Source organism: Miscanthus floridulus, chromosome 7 (assembly GCF_019320115.1).
Source record: "Miscanthus floridulus cultivar M001 chromosome 7, ASM1932011v1, whole genome shotgun sequence".
NCBI classification, from domain to species: domain Eukaryota; kingdom Viridiplantae; phylum Streptophyta; class Magnoliopsida; order Poales; family Poaceae; genus Miscanthus; species Miscanthus floridulus.
In genome coordinates, this window is record NC_089586.1 from 71,341,358 (window position 1) to 71,364,738 (window position 23,381).

General features: G+C 46.2%; 1 protein-coding gene across 1 annotated transcript; it reads right to left on the reverse strand.

The window, feature by feature from the left end:
• Positions 1 to 2,820: 2,820 nt before the first annotated feature.
• Positions 2,821 to 6,304, reverse strand: LOC136463405 (phosphoserine phosphatase, chloroplastic-like). Its single transcript, XM_066462406.1, has 8 exons — positions 6,145 to 6,304; positions 5,342 to 5,575; positions 5,079 to 5,211; positions 4,891 to 4,998; positions 4,217 to 4,310; positions 3,831 to 3,980; positions 3,703 to 3,756; positions 2,821 to 3,182 (listed from the first exon to the last, which is right to left on the reverse strand). Exons 2-8 carry the CDS (start codon positions 5,562 to 5,564, stop codon positions 3,057 to 3,059), a joined length of 888 nt encoding a protein of 295 aa, XP_066318503.1. The 5' UTR covers positions 5,565 to 5,575; positions 6,145 to 6,304; the 3' UTR covers positions 2,821 to 3,056.
• Between the last annotated feature and the right edge of the window lie 17,077 nt (positions 6,305 to 23,381).

The following is a 23,381-nucleotide window of genomic DNA, read 5'->3' on the forward strand; positions in this document are numbered from 1 at the left end:
TAACCCCATGTTGTACAGCTGGTCCCAGTAACTTGTGCTGAGTCATCAGTTTTTAGTGGTGGTGTGTGTGGAGAAGAAGAGTCTTGCCTGCATTTTCTTTTGGAACCTTCTCTTGTGCCTTCGCCTGTGTTGCATTTTGAGTCGAGGGCTTCTCTTAAATTGTGTGCAGAGGGGCTCGATTTTATTAACCGGAACAAGGCGCATTTGCGTCTGGATCAACCCCGGTCTTGTTTTCAGGGCACTGTCGCCGTATTTACCAACCTTATGTACATCTCCATCTATATATAGTATGAGTTTTGATGTCTATCTATTTTGTGGCTTTCGTCTCACAAGGTTATTTATCTATATCAATGCGTCTGTTATGCTTGGTTGCTTACTATGTAAGCATGAATACAAGCTCTTTGAGTGCGTAATCCTTTTTCAAATCCTTTCAAGAGTATAGTAGAATACAAGTGTGACTGTTTGCTTTCTCCACGTGATGGGTCTGTTCGTCTGGCTGCCAATGGACCCATAACCGAGGGTAATTCTCTATTGTTCCTAATATACTCCTGTTTTACGATATTTGACCACGCCTCGGGGCAAAACTTTCACAATACTAGTTAAAAAAAAACTTTCACAATACTATTTTATCCTCTTTTTTTTGCGATCGTCAAAGGGAACTTTATTTATCACCGAGGAATAGAATTGCAATATTGAGTATGCAGGGGCTGAGCTTCAGAGGACATGGCCCCTCAATCTCCGTACTTTTTGAGTTTATCTTGGCCCCCTTCTATATTAGTCACCAAGCTCCGTCACTAGATGTATGTTTTGCCATTGCAGCTCATCAGCGACCTTATTTTGTCCTCTCCCTATATAGTCTAGAATTTCACCTCCGACAACGCTCACTAAGCTCGCGACACCCCTTCAACAGATACATAAGACGGGATCTCTGTTGTATGAGTTTTGAGCGCGTATGAGTTATATGTAGTCCGGCTTCACAATTGCTTTGCGTGGTCTTCTGCTAACTTGCTAAGCCCAATCCCTCCTGCAAGCCAAAGCTCAACCCCTTCTGCGTTCGTGGCAACGACATGTCCAATATCATCCCTGATGATCACTCTAATCCCTACTCACCTTGACTCTTGCTCGAAAGCACCATCAGTATTTACCTTAACCCAGCCTGTTCGGGCTGCTTTTTCAGACAGCCATGCAGCTGCATATTTTCACTGTTAGTACGGTATTTTGTGACATTCATCGTCAGCAGCACTGTAAAGACTAGCAGCTGAACAGTAGGTTTCACCTCATAGCCAAGGATGATCTGACAATAGGTTTCTTCCCGTTCCCCTCTCTCGGTTAGGCTGTAATATGCAGTTCATGACAGTAATGCTCCAGGAAAATCACCGAAGCTGGGCACCTATCCCTGTTCGCTTGAACTTATCGGCCTGGCTTATCAGCCATGGTACAATATTCTTCTCTCACAACAAATCAGCCAACAGTACTTTTCAGCCTGACTTTTCACATGCTCACGGGCTAACAAGTTGGATAAATATGGATGTGAACTACCATTCTTTTTTCACGCTATGTTTTTAGTTGCTCTTAAATGACGCCCCCCCGCCCCCCCCCCCCCCCCCCCCCACACACACACGCACACATTGTAATTCAGTGCAAAAAATGGGGTTTAAGGAGACAACATAATCCTCTAGCTGGACTCTACATCTTGAATTAACAACTTTCCCATATGGTATTATGAAAATACAGGTGGTCAAGGCGTCTAGCTTAGCAAATTCTATGTAAATACACCCTGTAAATATTGAATTGGTTGTACGTTCCTCTTGGCCATAATTAAAAGGTTAAAGGAGGCTTATCTGGAAGGTTGCACTTTGGCCTTTGCCTATGTGCCCCTGCCTCTGCCTTGACGAGGCTTACAGGTGCCTTGATTGTCCATTGATAGTTTGATCAGAAAGCTGAACTAACGACCTATGCTCATAGGATCATATGCCATTCCATGGTTCTGGTGGTTCTTGCAATAACCATTTGGCTTCAGAGAATGAAATGCTGGCATTGCAGCAGTGTTCGTCGCATCCAACTCTTGACTCTTGACGTGTTTGCTTCTGTGGCGCCGCTAACTGTGACTCGTGTTGATGGATCATCAAGAGTTACTGCACTTTGATACTCTTCCCATGTTTGTTTAAGTCCATGGGTGCTGTGCGCTGTTTGTAAGCAAATGCAGTCCTTAAGTTGCTTCATCCTTTTTAACCTGAAATGGTCCATCCATTTGTGCAGGTAACAGATGCATGGGCATATGAGCCAAATTTCAAGCGTCAACAGAACTAAAGCAGCTAGACCATGCATTAGTATTAAGAACCCTTTAACCCATGTTCTGATGAACAAAACACAAGGACAAGCAGCACAAGTCAAATTTATAAGAAGAGTCAAGTACTCCCCGCTCACACAAGGATACTGAAGACACGACCAAATTTGAAATTATAGACATACACATGAACAAGTCTTCATGGAAATTAACCAATACAGTCTACTGGTCAACATGAACTTACTAAATAACGGTTGCACAAAAGCATACAACTTGTTTGTAAGTAGTTGCTGTCCTGAAGGAATTAATTTCAAAAGTCTATAATTTGCTTCCTAACAGAAATGTAGCTGAGACGTAGAGTACATGAGAACCAATGAAGGCTTCAAATAGCAACAGGCACAGTATGTCAGAATTGTTGGTAAGGCCCCGTTCGGCTTACCTTAAATCCGGCTTGTTCGGCTTCTTTTTTTAGCCGAAACAGTATTTTTCTCTCGTAACATTTCAGTCAGAACAGTGTTTTTCAGCCACAATGCTTGCAAAAACAAAGGTGCGATTCAGCACTTAACTGTGATGGAATTCATTACACACATACTCAACAATTGCTTAGAACACCACCTCCAAAATTTGTGGATCAGGATCATGAAATAAAGTGGAAAAAATAAAAAGAAATACTTTACAACCAGATAATTCACTGAAGTCCAAGAATTGCTAGTTAAATCTTCAGCTTCAAATGTGCAATGCAAGATTCAGAAATCACGGTAAGTAATCATTATGACAACTTGGTGATCAGCTCTTGAAAATAAAAAACCACCCAGTCGGCTTCTACTGCGACTGGCTCCCTCATTTGAACACCGGCATAACAGATGAACAAGTCTGCCCCGCCAGGTTGCCGAGCCTGCAAAGACATGGGCTAATTAATCTAGCTGTATAACATTTTATTGTGCTACAGCATTATTGTTAATTTGCTATATACTAGTCTGGTACCATTAAGCTGCACTGCATACACTCAGTTAGTTATATCTCTCTGAACTATTCACTAACTAAAGAATAGCAGCGATATGTCAATAGCCTTAAACCAATTTCTTTCAACAGGCCTTAAGCAAAACAAACTCTTTGACCCACTCTTTGTTACATCATGCTAAATTATATTTTTTCTGAAGTTCAGTCACCTATTATTTCTATCTCATGCTACATGAACAAGAGAAACAAAGTTACAAGATTTGAGTGGAACACAAACAGTGAGAAAGGTTTGCATGACTCAACAATCAAATCAGCCAGGAAGCATGACCATATCATTACAAAAATCAAGTCAGTATCGATAACTGCCCTTTACCCAATAAGACATATCATCCTTGTGCATATCTATTGTCAGGAATTCAGGATAGAAGTTTCAAAGGCGTTATCCAGTCATATACCTCAAGATCAGTTGCGCCATCACCAATCATAACGACTGCCTTGTAGCCATGGTCCTGAACACAAAGAAAGGTCAGCACAATGGTCAGAAGTAAAGAGTGCAACCAAAAGATATACAGTTTAACTAGACCTGTTTTATTTGCAGCACTGCTTTTGCTTTACCCCCACTGCGTGAAGTGGGCTCTGTGGGATCAAATCCAGCGTACTCCCCCGAAGTGCCAAAGAGCAGATGGTTTGCAATGATGTTTTCAGGAGGAATACCAAGCTCAAATGCCACAGGCTGGAAACAAGGAAAACATTTAAGTGATGATTTTGAGCCAATAAATGATAACCCATTATATATATGTGAGCAACCACTTTCGTACTGTATATATTAAGCAAATTTACAACTGAACTAAAGTGTAGTTAAAATAAATTGTACCTTTTAGTTTGCTCCAACAACTGGAATATAACGAACATACAAATTTGAGTACGAGACAGCCGAAATGAACCATGGTATGATATTACAGGACCTACCTTGATCATTTGTCGGAAGCCTCCTGACACAAGGAATACATCAATATTATTAGCTTTTAGCTTCTTAACCAAATCAGCCATTCCAGGAGAAATCCTGCAAACAAAAAAAGCAGTGCTATTGATAATCCTTTAAATTGGACCAAGAAAATGAACAATCCTTGTTTGTAAGTTGAAACACAGTGCTTAATTCTGTTGCAGTGCGGGGAAAACAATGCTGAGTGATTTCTCTCTTTGTTTTATACTGTATTTAAAGAAATCTTAGAGCACTGCTACGAAAGGCATAAGGCAAACTTGCCAAAACGATAATGATGTGGTTGTCTGTACATATTTTAAATATAACTACACATTTTTTTTCTTGCTGTGAAAAGAGAAACCCGGTCAATCAATTATCATTACTAAGCACTTTCTGTTCTATACAGAGTTACATATAAGGGGGGAACAGACAAGGGATAAACACCCATACCCATTATTTCCAAAAGGTAAATAGCAGTGGTGCTGAATCCAAATAGTTAAAAAAGGATGGAAACCAAGGACACTAAAATACCAGCTACCATATAGATTAACATGAGGTTTAGAATAAGGCGAGGTTACCTAAAAAAAAGGATGGAAACCAAGGACACCAAAATACCAGCTACCATATATATTAACATGAAGTTTAGAATAGGCGAGGTTACCTTGGTGGCCTCTTCTTCAGGCACTCCTCCACCTGGGAGAGAGATGGCTTGATTAAAGACAGCCTGGCTGACAGCGCCTCCTCAAATGGAACAGTCCCAGTCATGGCTCTAAGAATATTAAGCCATGGTTAGTTCTTCCCACAAAATCCACAGTCCAGATGAACCAATTTACACAATGGAGCATTTACTTTGATGTCCATTCAGCAACAGCTTTCCCTGCCCCACAGAAATCAGCAAGCTCGTCAATACCCTCATCCAGGATGACGGTGCTATCGACGTCGAAACATACTGCATCAGCACTGCGCAATGTCTCAATAACCCCTGTAAACATGCAGGCAAGCAATGTGCAACTTACAGCGCAGTCAAGGACTCTGACACGGACATTGATCAGCCGCATGGTAGACTGACCTAAACAGCCTCTAGAAGGCTTCCAATAAGAAAATTAAAGAACCTTTGGGAGGCTGGCTATTCGCCAGAACCGCCGAGGACCCATCCTTGGATACATCTAGTGCTGCTACCAGTAAAGCACGGCTCTCACGAATGTTAGCAGAATGAAATAGCGGGCTTGGAAACCAAGCCGCCACTTGTAAAGCCGGAGGTGTCCGAGCGAACGACGACCGAGGAACTGACGGCAAACTCCTCAGACTGGCACGCAACCTGATCAGGCCGGCCATAACATGTGTACCTGCAAATCAGACAACGGAACACGGGATTCAGGGCTGACCCAGTAAAGAACATGGGTGTACCGTGTACACATATACTTCCTTCATCCTGTAATACAATGCATTCCAAAAATGTAAGACAACTTAAGGGACTAATCAAATGGCCTACTCATGGATTTTTTTTCGTGAACGTGCAATTTTGCCCTACTCATGGATTAAATCCAATTAAATAGTTTCTCGTCAAATTATGGTTTCCTTTTTAACAAACTTTGACCAATCTGAGCATATAGGCACCACATAGAATGTCTTATATTTCAGTACAAGTTTTATAAGTCATGATGTCCTGTATTTCAGGACGGGCGTACACCCGATAATTTTTGTTAAAAAACAGAGAATCGAATTGTAGGCATAACATGTGCATATTACACTTGTGACTGGATCAGATCAGATCGAATTGTAGGCATAACATGTGTATATTACACTAGTGATTGGATCAGATCAGACCAGATAAGATCCGAATACAAACAGCTTAGGCTAGGGTTTGGGTGCTCGGGTTCGTACAGAAGGAACGGGAGAGAAGGGGTGGGCGTACCTGGTGGTGCTCGTCGCCGGTAAAGGCGCCGAAGATGAAGGCCTGGCCGTGGGCACCTGGCGTCGGCGCCGCCGCCGCTAGAGACAGAGTCACAATCTCACAGAGAGCGCACGTGAGTAGGCGGGTACGCCACTGGTCTCTTTGGACAGTGCCACTACACACAGTGTACTGCCTTATTTATTTATTTAACGAATGGTCAAGTATCGAGAAGGACAAGGAGAATGTTCTTCTCGATATGTATTGACTCAGTTTTATCAAAGATGTTTGTGCGCTGCGGTTGTGCAGGCCACCCGTGCGGGTTTGATGCCTAGTATCGGCACCGCTGTCTCGCCGGAAATAGTGTTTTCTTTAATAATTTGAGTTGCCTCACACGGATGTGCCACCGCTGCTATATTTTTTAGCCGTATTTTTTTTAGTCTTAGATATAGGTTGTAGGTCTAGCTTGCACACTAGAGGTGTGTGTGAGTACGGGTGTCTCATCGGGAATAGTGTTTTTCTTAATAATTTCAGTTGCCTCGCACGAATGTGCTACCACTGTCATATCTTTCAGCCGTGTTCTCTTAGCCTTAGATATAGGTTGTAGGTCTAGTTTGCGCACTAGGGGTGTGTGTGAGTATGTTAGAGTGCATGCGTGTGGTATGAGTTAATGCGTGAGTTCAGATACTATAGCCTGTAATTAAAGGTTGAGGCAATCAACGAAGCTACATAGAGATTAGAGAGTATAAATGTGCCTTTTTATAGAAATAGTGATTACATCTAAAATTTCATTGTGTATGCATCCTTGTGGCATATATCCATACACCTACAAGGCAAATGTGTTATCCTCTAATTTGCCTTAACTTCGGTACATTGAGGTGTATCTGGACTTATTTCATAAATTCTTATAGTAGCAGGAAGTGCGTGCTATCCATAGGGAGGTGTATATAGTGACTTGTCAATCTCAAAACCTCACGATCTAGTCTCACATAAGTGCTCATAAAATAGCATGTGTGTAGATATATGTATAGAAGGCAAGTGTACATGTATGTACACGAGCGTTTTATATTGTGATAAGTAGAAAGTGACACAAGAATCTCTATTTATTTTAACAACACATCCGATCGTACCCTGTCTTTTTAGATTATATACTCCATTCATTCTAAAATTATAAGATATTTTGACTTATTAGATACGTAGTTTTTACTATGCACTTAGATATACACTATGTCTAAATACATATTAAAACAATGTATATACAAGAGCCAAAACATCTTATAATTTGAAATATAGGAATTATCACTTTAATTTTGTTCTAAGTCAAATCAAATCATATACCATTTTAATATTGCTCCAAGTCAAACTTATTCAACTCAGACTAAATTTTACTAGTTTAAATAAATGCAAAATCATTATATATTTTGTGGTGAATTTAGTAAAAAATACTTTGGTATTGTGGTATTGTTGTATTTCCAATTTGACCAAAGTTAGAAAAGTTCAAGAGAAAAAGAGGAAGAATGCCAAAGTGGGCACATGACTCGCATATCGGACGCTCCTTGGTTAGAAAAGCCGAAAGCGTGTCGTTTAAGGTTGAGTGCAGTCAATACCCTTAAATTTGTCAATCAATATCTCTTTGAATATTTTGCTTCAACTTTTGAAAACATATATATTTGTCCTGGAAAATAGGGTTGGTGATATAAGATAAGGCCCTGTCAGGAAAGCTGAAAAGACCCAGCATACAGGAGCTGCCGAAAGTTACCCGGCGTCCATGCAACTGCAAGTGCGAAGTAGGGACAAAAACCACTTCTCTCTCCCCTCGCGTCGTCTCTGTGGCGACTCGAGGGGCTCCCACCTGCCGCCGCCGTCGGGGCCTATCCGGCCGCCGCCGCCGCTTCCTCCGGTGAGCGGCGGCGGCGGCCCGCGGTGGTCACTCAAAAAGGCGGCCTGCCATGGCTCCCTCTCCCTCTCCCTCTCCTGCTTCCTCTTCTTCCCTCCTGTACCCACCCGACCTCCCCATGCTCGACCTCGGCTGGCGGCGCCCCTAGGCCGCCGGCGGGGTCCACATCTGCGCCGGATCTGCCTTCCTCGGTCTGCTCCGCCTCAGGTCGTGCGCTACCGCCCGGATCCACGCGGTGCCGGGTCTGCGAGGCGGCCAGATGGGCGGTCTGCTCGCGTCTGCGCCTGCGGCTCGTGCTCGGATCTACGTGCGCCGGTGCCAGGCGTGACCGTGGTTGGCCGGGCGCGGGTGCGTCCACTCCCCGCTTTGCGTCCTCGCCGCTGCTGTGGCCGCCATCGTCGTCGTCGGTGCTGTGCTGGCAATCCACGGTCGGATCCGGGGCCTCCGACGCTGGATCTAGCGTCTGGCGCGGCAAAGTCGGCCTGGACACGGTCGGCGCGGTGGCGCCCCTTGCGGTGGCCCAACTCCGACAGCTGGCCATCGTCGGGGCGGATCCGAGCCCTCCATGGTCGAATTTCATGAGGTCTGCTGCGGATCCGGTGAGGGTTGCGGTGCTAGTGGAGCAGCAAGGGGCGGACGAGATGGAGGCCCCTTCCAGGAACTTGTGGTCCGGATCTAGCGTCGGGGCCGCCATCTGTCGTCCTTGTGGCCGTCGTGGACATGCCTCCTTCTTGCGCATCTGGGAGTCCACTTCGGCACAACATCGGCGTGGTCCCCTGGGCGGCAGCCGGAGTTCGCTGCTCGCCGGCCAGGAAGCCCCTTGGCACAGTGGCGCCCTCCTGCCCCGACCCACGGTGTCGACTAATGTGCTTGGGTGTCTACCCTGCCTGGCTTCTTGCTCCGGGCCAGCGGCGGTGGCGCAATCTGCGTCATTTTCCTTCCTGAAGGCGTCGTCGAAGCCTGTCTGCACCGTTCGGGTCGTTGGGGCAGGCTCCGGGATGAAAAACCTCTGTTCATCCTATGGTTGAAAATCCTGCCCGTGCTTCTCCGAACGTTGTTGGCATCCGCGGATGTCATCCCATTGTTGAAGGCTTCGTTTGGGGCACTCTAGCTGCCACAACTTTCTTAACCGCGCGTCGATTGTCGGTGTTGCTGCCTGCTGGTCGGTGTTGCTGCCTGTGAAAGCATCTAGGCCCCTAGTTGGATTTCGGTGATTAATGTCAATACAAGATTACTATGACTAACGTGTGTTTTGCAGAGGAAACTAAGTTAGGTCATGGTAATGGAGATCGATTGGGCAATCAAGGTTGTCATGCCCCTACGATGGAAATCGTTTCGGTTTTCAAAGGACGGACGACAAGGTTAAGGATAACTAGTTCTAAGTGTCGATTGGAGTTGGAGAGACACTTAGAGTAGTTTAGGACTTTGTTTTTCCTTTGGCCGTACTATGAAGGGGGGTATGAACGGGTAGCTTGACCTAGTTGAGTCTAGTGAGTTAGGTGTGGTGCACACTTGTTAAAACTAGCTCTAGGTAGCTCCTATGAATGCCTAAGATCCTTTGGAGCAAACTTCATTCACATATGTTCGAAAGTTGGAAGTGAATGGAGGGTCAAACACTGACCGGACGCTGGCTCCGGTGCGACCGGACGCTGGCCGCAGGGTCCGGTCAGTTCGTTTGACTGAGGTGGTTAAGTCTGTTGTGACCGGACGCTGGAAGGTCGTGTGACCGGACGCTGAGGGCTAGCGTCCGGTCGACTCCAGTAAGGGTCCAGACTTGGAAAAGAGTGACCGGACGCGTCCGGTCAATGTGACCGGACCCTGAGTATCCAGCGTCCGGTCGTTTACAGTAAGCATCCAAGAGCGACCGGACGCGTCCGGTCGGTACTGACCGGACCCTGTCAGCGTCCGGTCATCACTTGAATGCTGGTTCGCGGGTTGAACTGACCGGAGCGTCCGGTCATCACGATCGGAGCGTCCGGTCGTCCCGCAGAAGCTCATAACGGTTAGTTTTTCAGGCTGCCTTATAAATAGAAGCTCCACTCGTGAGTGGAGTAACTTTTGCTCATTCCAACAGCTGAGAAACACGTTTGTGAGTGCCAAGAAGAGCAAGGTCCTAGTGAGGTGTTTGTGATTTGAGAATCCAAGAGAGTAGCCTCACTAGCAAATCAAGAGTAGCAAAGTGTGCATCCATCTTCTCATTAGGCTTCGCGTGGTCAAGTGAGAGTTCGTGCTTGTTACTCTTGGTGATCGCCATCACCTAGACGGCTTGGTGGTGATTGGGAGTTTGGTGTTCACCCGGCGGAGCTTGTGGGTGACCCAACTCAAGTTGTGAGCGGCTTTGGGTGATTCGCCGCGACGGAGTGTCGAAGAATCAACCCATAGAGAGCACTTGATCCTTGCGCGGATCAAGGGGGAGCTACACCCTTGCGCGGGTGCTCCAACGAGGACTAGTGGAGAGTGGCGACTCTTCGATACCTCGGCAAAACATCGCCGCGTTCCTTTCTCTCCCTATTTACTTTGAGCACTTACTTTGAGTATTTACTTTGAGCAATTCAATACTTGTTTTACATCCATAGAATTGCTTGCTTGAGTAAGGTTGGAACTTAGGTGGTGAGTTCGTTGTGCTTTAGTTTGATAGAAACACTTTTCTAGGCACAAGGGGTTAATTGGGCTATCCGTAGGATTTGTTTATTGCAAGAGAATTTCGAATTAGCCCAATTCACCCCCCCTCTTGGGCATCTTGATCCTTTCAATTGGTATCAGAGCCTCGTGCTCACGTTTTTAAGCTTAATCGCTTAGAGCAAGATGTCTCACTGGGGATGGACCTCCTCCTATCTTTGAGGGAGATGATTTTCCATATTGGAAAATCCGCATGGAGGCATACTTAGAAGCTCTAGATGTTGGAATTCTTAGAGCCGCCTCTCAAGGGTTCCCCGCACCTAGGAATGCCGCACAACTTCAAGGCGATGAAGTAAATTATGAAAAATGGAATGCAAAGGCTCGCAACACCATTTTTAGAGGCCTTTGCAAAGAGGTGTTCAATCGTGTAAGGAACCACAAAGACGCCCATGCTCTATGGTCGGACGTTTGTGCGCTCCATGAGGGAACCAAGAGTGAGCGTGAGGAACGCTATCATCTTGTGATTAAAAAGCTAAATTCTTTTGAGATGTTTCCCAAAGAAAGTGCTAATGAGATGTATTCTCGATTAAATGTTCTTGTAGAGGAAGTCAATGGGCTTGGACTTACTCAAATGTCACCATCCGACGTTGTGAGAAGAATCTTGAGTGTCCTCCCCATTGACAAATATGGGCACATTGTGACCGTGCTACATCAAGGTGATCTTTCCGCCGCTACACCGACACAAATCTTGGGAAAGATCAATGCTCATGAGATGTACATGCACATCACACCACAAGATGGCTCATCCTCTACAAAGAAGAAAGAGAAGGACTTAGCATTCAAAGCTAGCCAAGACAAGGGCAAAGCAAAACTTGAGTATGAGAGCTCAAGTGATGAAGATGATGAAGAAAGCCTTGCCCTCATGGTGAAGAAGACCACCAAGATGCTAAAAAGGCTAAATAAGAGTGGCATCAAGTTTGATGGCAAGAAGAAGAAGTTCTTCACAAGCTCAAGAAGAAAGCCAATCTCCGAGATGGATTGCTACAATTGTGGCGAGCTTGGCCATCTAGCTCATCAATGCACAAAGCCCAAGAAAGACAAGTTCAAGAACAAGGGCAAGAAAGATGATTCAAGTGATGAAGATGAAAAGAAGAAGAACAAGCCATACAAGAAGAGAGATGGCAAAAAGGAGGGACTTCTACAAGAAGAAGAAGAGTGGCAAGGCCTACATTGTCGGTGATTGGCTCACGGACATTGATTCATCAAGTGGATCATCCGATGATGATAGTGACGATGAAAAGGTGGCCGCCATTGCTATTGATATTGCATCTTCACCGCCACCATCGCCATCATCCTCTACACACCTATGCCTTATGGCCAAAGGTGAACGCAAGGTAACTAAGAGTGATGATAGTAGTGATGATGAACATGCTAGTGATGATGATAGTGATAGCGATGATGATGACTCACCTACATATGATGATCTTGTCAAAATACTAAGAAAATATACTAAGATCATTAGAAAAAGTAGGGCTACAAATGAAAAACTTGATGCTAAAAATGATTCACTCTTAGCTAAGTGTGATACATTAGAAAAGGCTAATGATGAGCTCAAAGAAACAAATGATTCTATATCATCCAAACTCAAGGAGCTCAAATCTTCTAAGAAAGAGCTTAAAGATAAAAATGATAAACTTGAGTGGGTGCACAATGAGCTTATCACTAGTCACAATAAGCTAAAAGATGAATATACAACTCTAAAGATCAATCATGATACTCTTATTATTGCACAAGAATTCTTACCAAATGAGCCACATGATGCTACTAACCATGTTGTTAAGATTGATATAGCTACCTCATGTGATGATTTAATTGATGAGAGCATTGAGCATGGATCTAGTAGCAAGGGCAAGCAAGTGGTTGAGTGCAATAACTATGATGAGTTTGTCAAGCTCAAGAGTGACAATGAGAAGCTCATGAAAGATCTTGAAGAGATGAAAAGTCACAACACCATTGTGCTAGAAACTCTTGATCATGACAAAGAGGTGATCCTTGAGAATGAGAAGCTAAAAGAAGAAATCAAGAAACTCAAGGAGGAGAAGAACAATGATAATCTCAAGGAAGAGAACAAGAAGCTCAAGATGGAGAAAGAGCATCTCAAAGTGGGATTGAGCAAGTTTGCTAGAGGCAAGCATCTCCAAAGTGAGCTACTCATGAATACCGTCATGAAGATGGATAGAAGTGGCATTGGATATATGGCAAGTGTAGAGAAGAAAAAGGCTCAAGCTCAACACCAACAATCAAAGCCAAAGCCAAAGCCAAAGAGATGTTTTGAGTGTGGACAAGAAGGCCACTTTGCTCATGAGTGTCAAACTCCACCACCACAACCCTTGCCCAAGCATGCTAGACCCTTTGCTTTCAATGCTCACTACATGCTTAGAAAAGATTCAAGTGGAAAGATGAAAGTCATGTTCTTAGGTCCCCCCAACAAGAGTAGACCTAAGAAAATTTGGGTGGCTAAGTCACTTGTTGAGAAGGTGAAGGGCCCTCAACAAGCTTGGATCCCTAAAGCTTGAATCTCTTGTGTGTAGGTGAACTACAAGACCGGTGGAAGTCATTGGGTTATTGATAGTGGTTGCACTCAACATATGACCGGTGATCCACGTATGTTCACCTCACTAGATGAAGAGGTAGATGGACAAGAGAAAATAACATTTGGAGATAATTCAAAGGGCAAGGTCAAAGGATTGGGCAAAGTGGCAATATCAAATGATCATTCCATCTCCAATGTGCTCTATGTTGCTTCATTGAGTTTCAACTTGCTATCCGTTGGACAATTGTGTGATCTTGGCTTCCAATGCTTGTTCACCGAGAAGGAGGTGGTTGTATCTAAGGTAGATGACAATCAAGTGATATTCAATGGATTTAGATACAACAACTTATATCTAGTTGACTTCACCTCCGAAGATGCAAACTTGAAGACTTGCCTATTCACCAAAACAACACTTGGGTGGCTATGGCATAGAAGACTTGCTCATGTTGGGATGAGCTCACTCAAGAAGCTTATGAAGAATGATTTGGTGAGAGGGTTGAAGGATGTGAAGTTTGAGAAGGACAAGCTTTGTAGTGCATGTCAAGCCGGCAAGCAAGTTGCAAACACTCATCCAACCAAAGCTTTCATGTCAACCACAAGAGTGCTAGAACTCCTACACATGGATTTATTTGGACCAACAACATACAAGAGTTTGGGAGGAAATCTCTATTGTCTTGTGATTGTGGATGACTATTCAAGATATACATGGGTGTTCTTCCTTCATGACAAATCCGAAGTTGCATCTTGTTTCAAGAAGTTTGCCAAGAGAGCTCAAAATGAATTTGAAGTGAAGCTCAAGAAGATAAGAAGTGACAATGGCAAAGAGTTTGACAACACAAACATAGAAGCTTATTGTGATGAAGTTGGAATCAAACATGAAGTCTCCGCAACCTATACTCCTCAACAAAATGGTGTAGTTGAGAGGAAGAACCGGACTTTGATCACTCTTGCAAGAACAATGCTAGATGAGTACAACACTCCCGAAGCTCTATGGGCGGAAGCAATCAACACCGCATGTTATGCATCCAACCGCCTATTTCTTCAAAAGTTCCTTGTCAAGACACCATATGAGTTGCTCAATGGGAAGAAGCCGGACGTCTCCTTCTTTAGGGTGTTTGGTTGCAAGTGCTACATCTACAAGAAGCGGCAACACCTAGGGAAGTTTCAAAGGCGTTGTGATATAGGTTTTCTTGTTGGTTACTCATTGAAGTCCAAAGCATATAGAGTATTTAATCATGCCACCGGCTTGGTTGAAGAAACATATGATGTGGAATTTGATGAATCTAACGGCTCCCAAGGAGCACATGAGAATCTTGATGATGTAGGTGATGAACCATTGAGGGAGGCTATGAAGAATATTCCGGTGGGAGACATCAAGCCAAAAGATGATGAAGATGATGTACAAGTCATTAATCAACCCTCTTCATCAAATGTACCACAAGATGGTGAAAAAGTTGGGAGAGTAGAAAATGAAGATACTCATATCTCCCATGAGCAAATGGTGGTACAAGCACAAGATGTTGATGCTCCACAACCTCCTCCTCAAGTGGTCAATAGAAGAAATACACCTCTCCTACAAGATCATCCACAAGATCTCATCATAGGGAGTCCAACAAAGGGGGTGATGACTAGATCTCAAAAACTTACTTCATTTGTTGCTCATCACTCTTTTGTCTCTTGCTATGAGCCTACCAAGGTAGAAGATGCTCTTAAAGATCCGGATTGGATCAATGCCATGCATGAAGAGTTGAACAACTTCACTCGCAATGAAGTTTGGAATCTTGAAGAGCGACCAAAAGATGCAAGAGTCATTGGAACAAAGTGGGTGTTCCGCAACAAGCAAGATGATCAAGGTGTTGTTGTGAGGAACAAGGCAAGACTAGTTGCAAAGGGGTTCTCTCAAGTTGAAGGTTTAGATTTTGGAGAAACCTTTGCACCGGTTGCAAGATTAGAAGCCATCCGTATCCTCCTTGCATATGCATCACATCATGAAATGAAACTATATCAAATGGATGTAAAAAGTGCATTCTTAAATGGCTTTATTAATGAACTAGTCTATGTTGATCAACCTCCCGGGTTTGAAGACCCTAGATATCCTAATCATGTTTATAGGTTGTCCAAGGCACTATATGGGCTTAAGCAAGCCCCAAGAGCTTGGTATGAGCGCCTTCGGGATTTCCTTATTGAGAAGGGCTTCACCATTGGGAAGGTCGACACCACACTATTCACCAAGAAGCTTGATGGGCATATCTTCATTTGTCAAGTATATGTTGATGATATCATCTTTGGATCATCAAATGAAGACTCATGCAAAGAATTTGGTGAATTGATGTCTAAGGAGTTCGAGATGTCAATGATTGGTGAGCTTACATTCTTTCTTGGTTTTCAAGTCAAGCAAATGAAAGAAGGCATCTTCATCTCTCAAGAGAAATACACAAAAGATCTTCTCAAGAGATTCAAGATGGATGAATGTAAGCCAATCAAGACCCCAATGCCTACAAATGGACATCTCGACCTAGATGAGGGAGGTAACTCGGTTGATCAAACTCTCTACCGTTCTATGATTGGTAGCTTGTTATATTTAACCGCATCTAGGCCCGACATCATGTTTAGTGTGTGTATGTGTGCTAGATTTCAAGCTTGTCCTAAGGAAACACATTTAATTGCCGTAAAAAGAATCCTTAGGTATCTTAAGCACACACCAAGCATTGGCCTTTGGTATCCCAAAGGAGCTTTATTTGAATTAATTGGCTATTCCGATTCGGACTATGCCGGATGCAAAGTTGATAGAAAGAGCACATCCGGAGGGTGCCATTTGCTTGGTAGATCACTTGTGTCTTGGTCCTCCAAGAAACAAAATAGTGTGGCTTTGTCCACCGCCGAAGCGGAATACATTGCCGCGGGTGCTTGTTGTGCACAAATATTATACATGAAACAAACTTTACTAGACTATGGAGTAGTTCTAGAGAAAGTACCTCTTTTGTGTGACAATGAAAGTGCGGTAAAACTTGCAAATAATCCGGTTCAACACTCTCGCACCAAGCATATAGATATCCGCCATCACTTTCTAAGAGATCATGTAGCTAAAAATGATATATCACTAGAAGGTGTAAGATCCGAAGATCAATTAGCGGATATCTTCACTAAACCGCTAGATGAAGCTACATTTTGTAGATTGCGGAACGAGCTCAATGTACTTGATTTTAGTAACTTCACCAAAAATTGAGCTTGTGTTGTCCCTTGCATTCATTGTAATATACAACATGTTTAATTTGTGGCAATGCAAATAGGGCTTGTCTAACATGGTTAAGATAACCGCCGAAGAGCGTGTGAAGAAGCTTAACCTTGGATCAAACTTGACAAGCAACTAGATTTACTTACAAGTATTACATATGCATGAATGTTGTTTTGTCATTTTGTTCCATTTGCCCTCTTGTTGCCTATTTCCTTAAAAAGAATTATAGCCTAAGGCAAAATATTTTGAAAAATATGAGGGTTTGAGAGAGGTCACTCACATCAGTCCCAATTGGTGTTTATTTGGATCTTATTCAAGTTGGGACTTGATTGGGAACAGGTAGCGCGAAGGTATGTTGAAGAATTGCTGGAAAAGGTGCACCGGACGCTGCACCGGACGCTGCTGTCCAGCGTCCGGTCAGTTCACAGGAGGTGAACTGCTGTTGAAGGAGTGACCGGACGCTGCGTCTGTGCGTCCGGTCAGAAAGGGTCCAGCGTCCGGTCGATGAATGAAAGGGCAAGCTGTATTGACCGGACCCTGCCTGCGTCCGGTCATGGACCACCGGACGCGTCCGGTCACGATTCCAGAGGATTTGGACCTCTCTGGAATCGACCGGACGCTGGGTGGTAGCGTCCGGTCGCTACCACCGGAGCGTCCGGTCAGTGGATCTTGCGCGACTTCAAGTCTCTATTTCGGTTTCCTTTTCTGTCACGGTCTGGGGGATTATATTAACGGGCCTTCAAGTCTTTCTTCCCTGACCTAACCCGTGACCCGCGCCCAAGTCGCCGCCGCACCATTGCGCCGCCGCCTCCTCGCGCCTCTCCTCGCGCCCGCGCAGCCGTGCCCTAGCCCGAGCCACCGTCGCAGCACAGCCACGCGCCATCTCTCCGGTCAGCCTGCGCCCGCGCCACCGTGCGCCTGCCTAGCCGCGCCGTCGTGCCTTCGCCTCGCCGCGCCTCCACGCTCGGCCCCCGCTCGCCAGTCGCGCTCCAGCCGAGCCACCGCGCCAGCTCGCCTCTGCTGCACCTCGCCGGTCACCTCGCTGCCCAATCGTTGCCCAGGGCTATCCTCCCATTGATTGGTATGGCAATCTTTGTATTTCAATCTTGATCTCAAATTATGACCTAGATCAAATTCTAATCAGCACTGATTCCCCATTGCATTCAGGGCGTTTGACCTAACCCTAGCCCGGTTCCGAGAATCCCCCGCGTGATATCTTACCTCTTCTCGGTTCGCGTTTCGTCAGGTAGAAAGCCATACGATTCAATTTCGCATCTACATTGCTTTCTCTATTAGGATTTCGCATCTATTAGATATATGGTATTTATTTGTATATCCATCTATTCTATCGTGCAGCGAGTCGGTTCCGTTGTGTTTCGTCTGGCAGTTGGCAGTAAACTCGGAGCCAAGCTCGCGAGTAAGGATCGAGGCCAAGCCTCGAAAGTGGCAGTTTGACAGTTGATCTTCATCAGCGACAGTTCACCATCTTGTCAGTTCAGATGGCTCGCACCAAGAATGTTGGTGGTGACCCAGGTGATGATGATCGGAGGCCCCCGCCTCGCCAGCCAGCCGGATCCAAAGGCAAGTCAACCAAGCAGCTGACATCCAAGAAGCGCAAGTACCCCGACGCCGAGACAGCGAGAGCAGCAGCTGTTGCAGAGGCCGCAGACCGTGCCGAGAGAGGTGGTACCCGCAGCGGAGTTGTCATTGCAGATCAGCCAGTTTCACCCGCAGTCAGAGCTGCGATTGAGGAGGTTGAGCGTCGTCATGGTAGTCCAGCTGGGACTGCCACGTTTGCAGGACGACGGGTCGCCATTGAGGAGGGTCCGTCAGCACAGCAGCAGCCCCCACCAGTAGAGCCTCAGCCAGCCCAGGAGACTCAGGAGAGTCAGGAGACCGAGCCGGCACCTCAGCTACGCCGCTCGAGTCGTACCAGTGCTGCAGTTCCACCGAGGCCAGTTACACGGCGCAGGGGTTCACGCCCTCCGCCCAGACCACAGGGTCCGCCTCCAGTGGTTCACCTCGACTTGAGGGCCGCTACAGCCAGGCAGGTTCAGCAGCTGCGGTTTGTTGAGTTTGAGGTTTGGTTTCCTCCGAGGAGGGATGAGAGAGCAGCTGAGGGGTTCTACACGCCACTGCATGAGGATTTCTACAATGCATATCTTAACAGTGGGGCAGTGTTCAGATCACAGAGGGTCTGCCAGATAGAGTCCATTGTGGCAGCAGCCGGAGAGAGCATTCGGCAACACTTGTCATATTTGCCAGGACTGTCAGATCTGATTGGACGGACGGGGATATATGTACCATCTTGGGTCCGTCAGTTTTATGCCTCGCTCTACATTGATCCTCATCACAGATACATTCACTTTGCTTTCAACGGCAAAGACCACAGAGTGACCAGTGGCAGAGCCAGGGAGATACTGAGACTACAGGAGCAGCCTGTAAAGATGCATGAGGTTTGCTATGGTCAGCAGGAACCTCCCAGGCGTCCTCATGGAGGGTTGGTGCCCCCTACAGACTTAGTGCGGCATTGCTTCAAGGAGCCGTTTGGTGAGGGGTCGAGCAGGAACCCCAGTGACTTGACTCCTACAGCGAGGATTCTAGAGGCCATCATCAGGAGGACACTGCTCCCCAGGTTGGGATACAGAGAGGGCCTAACTCGCTTACAGCTCTGGCTTCTCAATGCCATCATGCAGATGACAGTGTTTGACATCTGGGACCTCCTTCTGTCAGAGATGGAGGATACTATAGCTGAGGGATTCAAGGGTCGCAGGCAGCTTCCCTATGCTCACTGGATCACCTTCCTCATCCGTAGAGTTGTGATGGATAAGCCCCCTGGCATGATGGATGAGTATACAGGTGCCACTACAGAGTTCCCAGCTTACAACCTGTCACAGCGGATCAGACATACCACTCCTCAGGCACCCAGTCAGCCTAGCCGTCGTCCCGACGTGCCAGAGTCCGCAGCTCAGCAGGATGAGATCATCAGAGGGATTGCAGCCACAGAGGAGGAGGAGCTAGAGGCACAGCAGGAGGTGAGCGAGTACAGTGACAGCTCCGACGACGACTACCAGCCTATACCTCAGATGCCTCCACGCAGACACGATGCAGAGGCCGGTAGCTCTAGTTCTGCTCCACCTGCTCCACAGACAGACCCCGCTCTCATAGCTATTCTTGAGCGGATGCAGCAGGATCAGACACGACAGGCACAGGAGACAGCTGCCAACTTCGCACAGTTTCAGGCTCGTCAGGACGAGTTCCAGCGTCAGCAGCAGCTCCTTCAGCACCAGCAGTTACTTATGCAGCAGCAGCTCATGGGATTCATGCAGCATGTAGTGACAGCTATTGGGGTCCCACTGCCACAGCCTTCGCCCCAGGTTGCACAGCCTCCTACCACTTCGACGACTCCAGCAGTACAGCCCATCGGGTTTCAGAGTCAGGGACAGCCTCCAGTTCAGTTTACTTCACCTCCTATACAGGTGTCCCAGTGGTTAGCTTCACCTGGTGTAGCCCCGCAGTTCACTCCTTACCACACGGGTTTTTCACCAGAGCAGTCTTCCTCGCTGTTCGTGCCTGAGTCGTCAGTCTCCAGGAGTCTTGGAGCATCCTTCAGCGAGTTGACCGGCATGCCTACTCCGCCTCACATGCATACTGCCGGTCCATCTACAGCAGCTCCAGCCATCATGACCACTCAGAGGCTTCCCTCGTCTGTCGCCTCGTCAGATCCTACGACGGACATACTTGCAGCGTCACAGGCAGCACCAGCCCCAGCTCAGACCCAGACCGCTTCAGCGACACTTCCTGCTTCAGAGGGTCAGTCAGTTCAGAGCTCAGGGTCAGATGATGATGGCGCCCAGTTCCATCTTGCTCCACGTACCTCAGCGCCCGACTCGTCCGCTGCAGCCCCGCCGACCGACCCTTAGTTTTTGGTGTTTGACGCCAAAGGGGGAGAGGGTTTTGAGTATGTAGACTCAGGGGGAGCGAGCTTTAGGGGGAGCTAGTTATCTAGTATTAGCTTATTTTATACATTTGGAGTTTTACTTGTGTGATACACTATTACTTATGCATTCGTGTGTTTACTTTCATGCATACTATTATATATATGTGATAGTGCTATCTACGTGATTGTGATATTTGACATGTGTGAGTTCTACTTTGCATTATCTATATGTCATATCACTTGTGTTATGCTCATTTGCTTTTGCTTCCGCGTTTATACTTCGAAGCAAATGAGCATTGTTATTAGTACTCATGCTTAATTCATATCCTTTGAGTACATTGTGTTGGCTTGGGTCATATAAGCTTGACTAACTCTTTTGTTCTTATTGACAAAAGCTTATATGAACCAAGCCCGTCAAAAACCTCACTCCATAACATACTCGAGGTGGTATTGTCATCAATCACCAAAAAGGGGGAGATTGAAAGCATCTAGGCCCCTAGTTGGATTTCGGTGATTAATGTCAATACAAGATTACTATGACTAACGTGTGTTTTGCAGAGGAAACTAAGTTAGGTCATGGTAATGGAGATCGATTGGGCAATCAAGGTTGTCATGCCCCTACGATGGAAATCGTTTCGGTTTTCAAAGGACGGACGACAAGGTTAAGGATAACTAGTTCTAAGTGTCGATTGGAGTTGGAGAGACACTTAGAGTAGTTTAGGACTTTGTTTTTCCTTTGGCCGTACTATGAAGGGGGGTATGAACGGGTAGCTTGACCTAGTTGAGTCTAGTGAGTTAGGTGTGGTGCACACTTGTTAAAACTAGCTCTAGGTAGCTCCTATGAATGCCTAAGATCCTTTGGAGCAAACTTCATTCACATATGTTCGAAAGTTGGAAGTGAATGGAGGGTCAAACACTGACCGGACGCTGGCTCCGGTGCGACCGGACGCTGGCCGCAGGGTCCGGTCAGTTCGTTTGACTGAGGTGGTTAAGTCTGTTGTGACCGGACGCTGGAAGGTCGTGTGACCGGACGCTGAGGGCTAGCGTCCGGTCGACTCCAGTAAGGGTCCAGACTTGGAAAAGAGTGACCGGACGCGTCCGGTCAATGTGACCGGACCCTGAGTATCCAGCGTCCGGTCGTTTACAGTAAGCATCCAAGAGCGACCGGACGCGTCCGGTCGGTACTGACCGGACCCTGTCAGCGTCCGGTCATCACTTGAATGCTGGTTCGCGGGTTGAACTGACCGGAGCGTCCGGTCATCACGATCGGAGCGTCCGGTCGTCCCGCAGAAGCTCATAACGGTTAGTTTTTCAGGCTGCCTTATAAATAGAAGCTCCACTCGTGAGTGGAGTAACTTTTGCTCATTCCAACAGCTGAGAAACACATTTGTGAGTGCCAAGAAGAGCAAAGTCCTAGTGAGGTGTTTGTGATTTGAGAATCCAAGAGAGTAGCCTCACTAGCAAATCAAGAGTAGCAAAGTGTGCATCCATCTTCTCATTAGGCTTCGCGTGGTCAAGTGAGAGTTCGTGCTTGTTACTCTTGGTGATCGCCATCACCTAGACGGCTTGGTGGTGATTGGGAGTTTGGTGTTCACCCGGCGGAGCTTGTGGGTGACCCAACTCAAGTTGTGAGCGGCTTTGGGTGATTCGCCGCGACGGAGTGTCGAAGAATCAACCCATAGAGAGCACTTGATCCTTGCGCGGATCAAGGGGGAGCTACACCCTTGCGCGGGTGCTCCAACGAGGACTAGTGGAGAGTGGCGACTCTTCGATACCTCGGCAAAACATCGCCGCGTTCCTTTCTCTCCCTATTTACTTTGAGCACTTACTTTGAGTATTTACTTTGAGCAATTCAATACTTGTTTTACATCCATAGAATTGCTTGCTTGAGTAAGGTTGGAACTTAGGTGGTGAGTTCGTTGTGCTTTAGTTTGATAGAAACACTTTTCTAGGCACAAGGGGTTAATTGGGCTATCCGTAGGATTTGTTTATTGCAAGAGAATTTCGAATTAGCCCAATTCACCCCCCCTCTTGGGCATCTTGATCCTTTCAGCCTGCTCTGTTGTGCCTATCTGTGCTTCGACTCTTTCTTCGCATTGGTTTGTCCTTCGGTGTTTGTTGTTGCCGCTGTCGTTCGGTTCTTTGGCGGATGCTTGGCCACCTCGTCGCTGCTTAGGTGGATGCTTGGCCACCTCGTCGCTTCGGTCTCCACGCTCATTCAGCTGCAGAGCGTGTGATGGCCCTCATTACGGATGCTTTGCCGTAATGGTCCTTTTCCGGCGGATGCTTGGCCGCCGTGGTCGTTTCTCGTGCGGATGCTTTGCTGCTGTTGTCGTGCCGGCTCCCTTGACTTTCTTGGTTATTGCGGCTACACTACACCTTAGGCTACCAATGTGTTTTTGTCTTCCTCTAATAGGCTCAGTCTGTAAGGGTTTGCTGGTGGAGGCCCCCCCTCTCCCGTGCTTTCTTGCTGTATCGTTTGTGCTTGTGGGATTGCGCTGGTAATTCTAGGATTACCGGCCAATCCTTTGTAACAAAAAAAAAACTCTACTTCGGCTTAATAAAATCCGTACCTGAGGTAGGTTCGAGAAAAAAAGTTACCCGGCGTCCTCAGCAGTCAGCACCACTCGCAAGCATACCAAAAAATGCCAAAAAGGCTGAGGCTGTGACATCATAGGAACTGACTGCAACTCCAGTTTACCAACCAAACATCTGAGGTTGTCATACAAATTCACCAGAAAACACAATGATAGGCTGATAGCTAGAGAAGATAGAAAAATAATTACAAAGTGAATAAAAAAAGAACTAACAAATGCAAGCTCGTCAGAACTCAGAACAGAACTAATCACAAAAAGGAAAATGCACAAGAAAGATTTAGTCTGTACACATACCAAATGATTATGAGGCAAAGTTACCACAGGAACCTAGTTAAGAAAACGTGATCACAATTCACAAAAAGAATCAAAATCAATGTACC

What these genes read in the sequence shown, in the direction of transcription:
- LOC136463405 (XM_066462406.1), bottom strand. Translation starts at nt 5,564, where the DNA reads ATGGCCGGCCTGATCAGGTTGCGTGCCAGTCTGAGGAGTTTGCCGTCA. An exon ending in GTTGCTGAATGGACATCAAA is followed by an intron (nt 4,999 to 5,078) that starts GTAAATGCTCCA and finishes TAATATTCTTAG; the next exon opens with AGCCATGACTGGGACTGTTC. An exon ending in GCTTCCGACAAATGATCAAG is followed by an intron (nt 3,981 to 4,216) that starts GTAGGTCCTGTA and finishes CCTTGTTTCCAG; the next exon opens with CCTGTGGCATTTGAGCTTGG.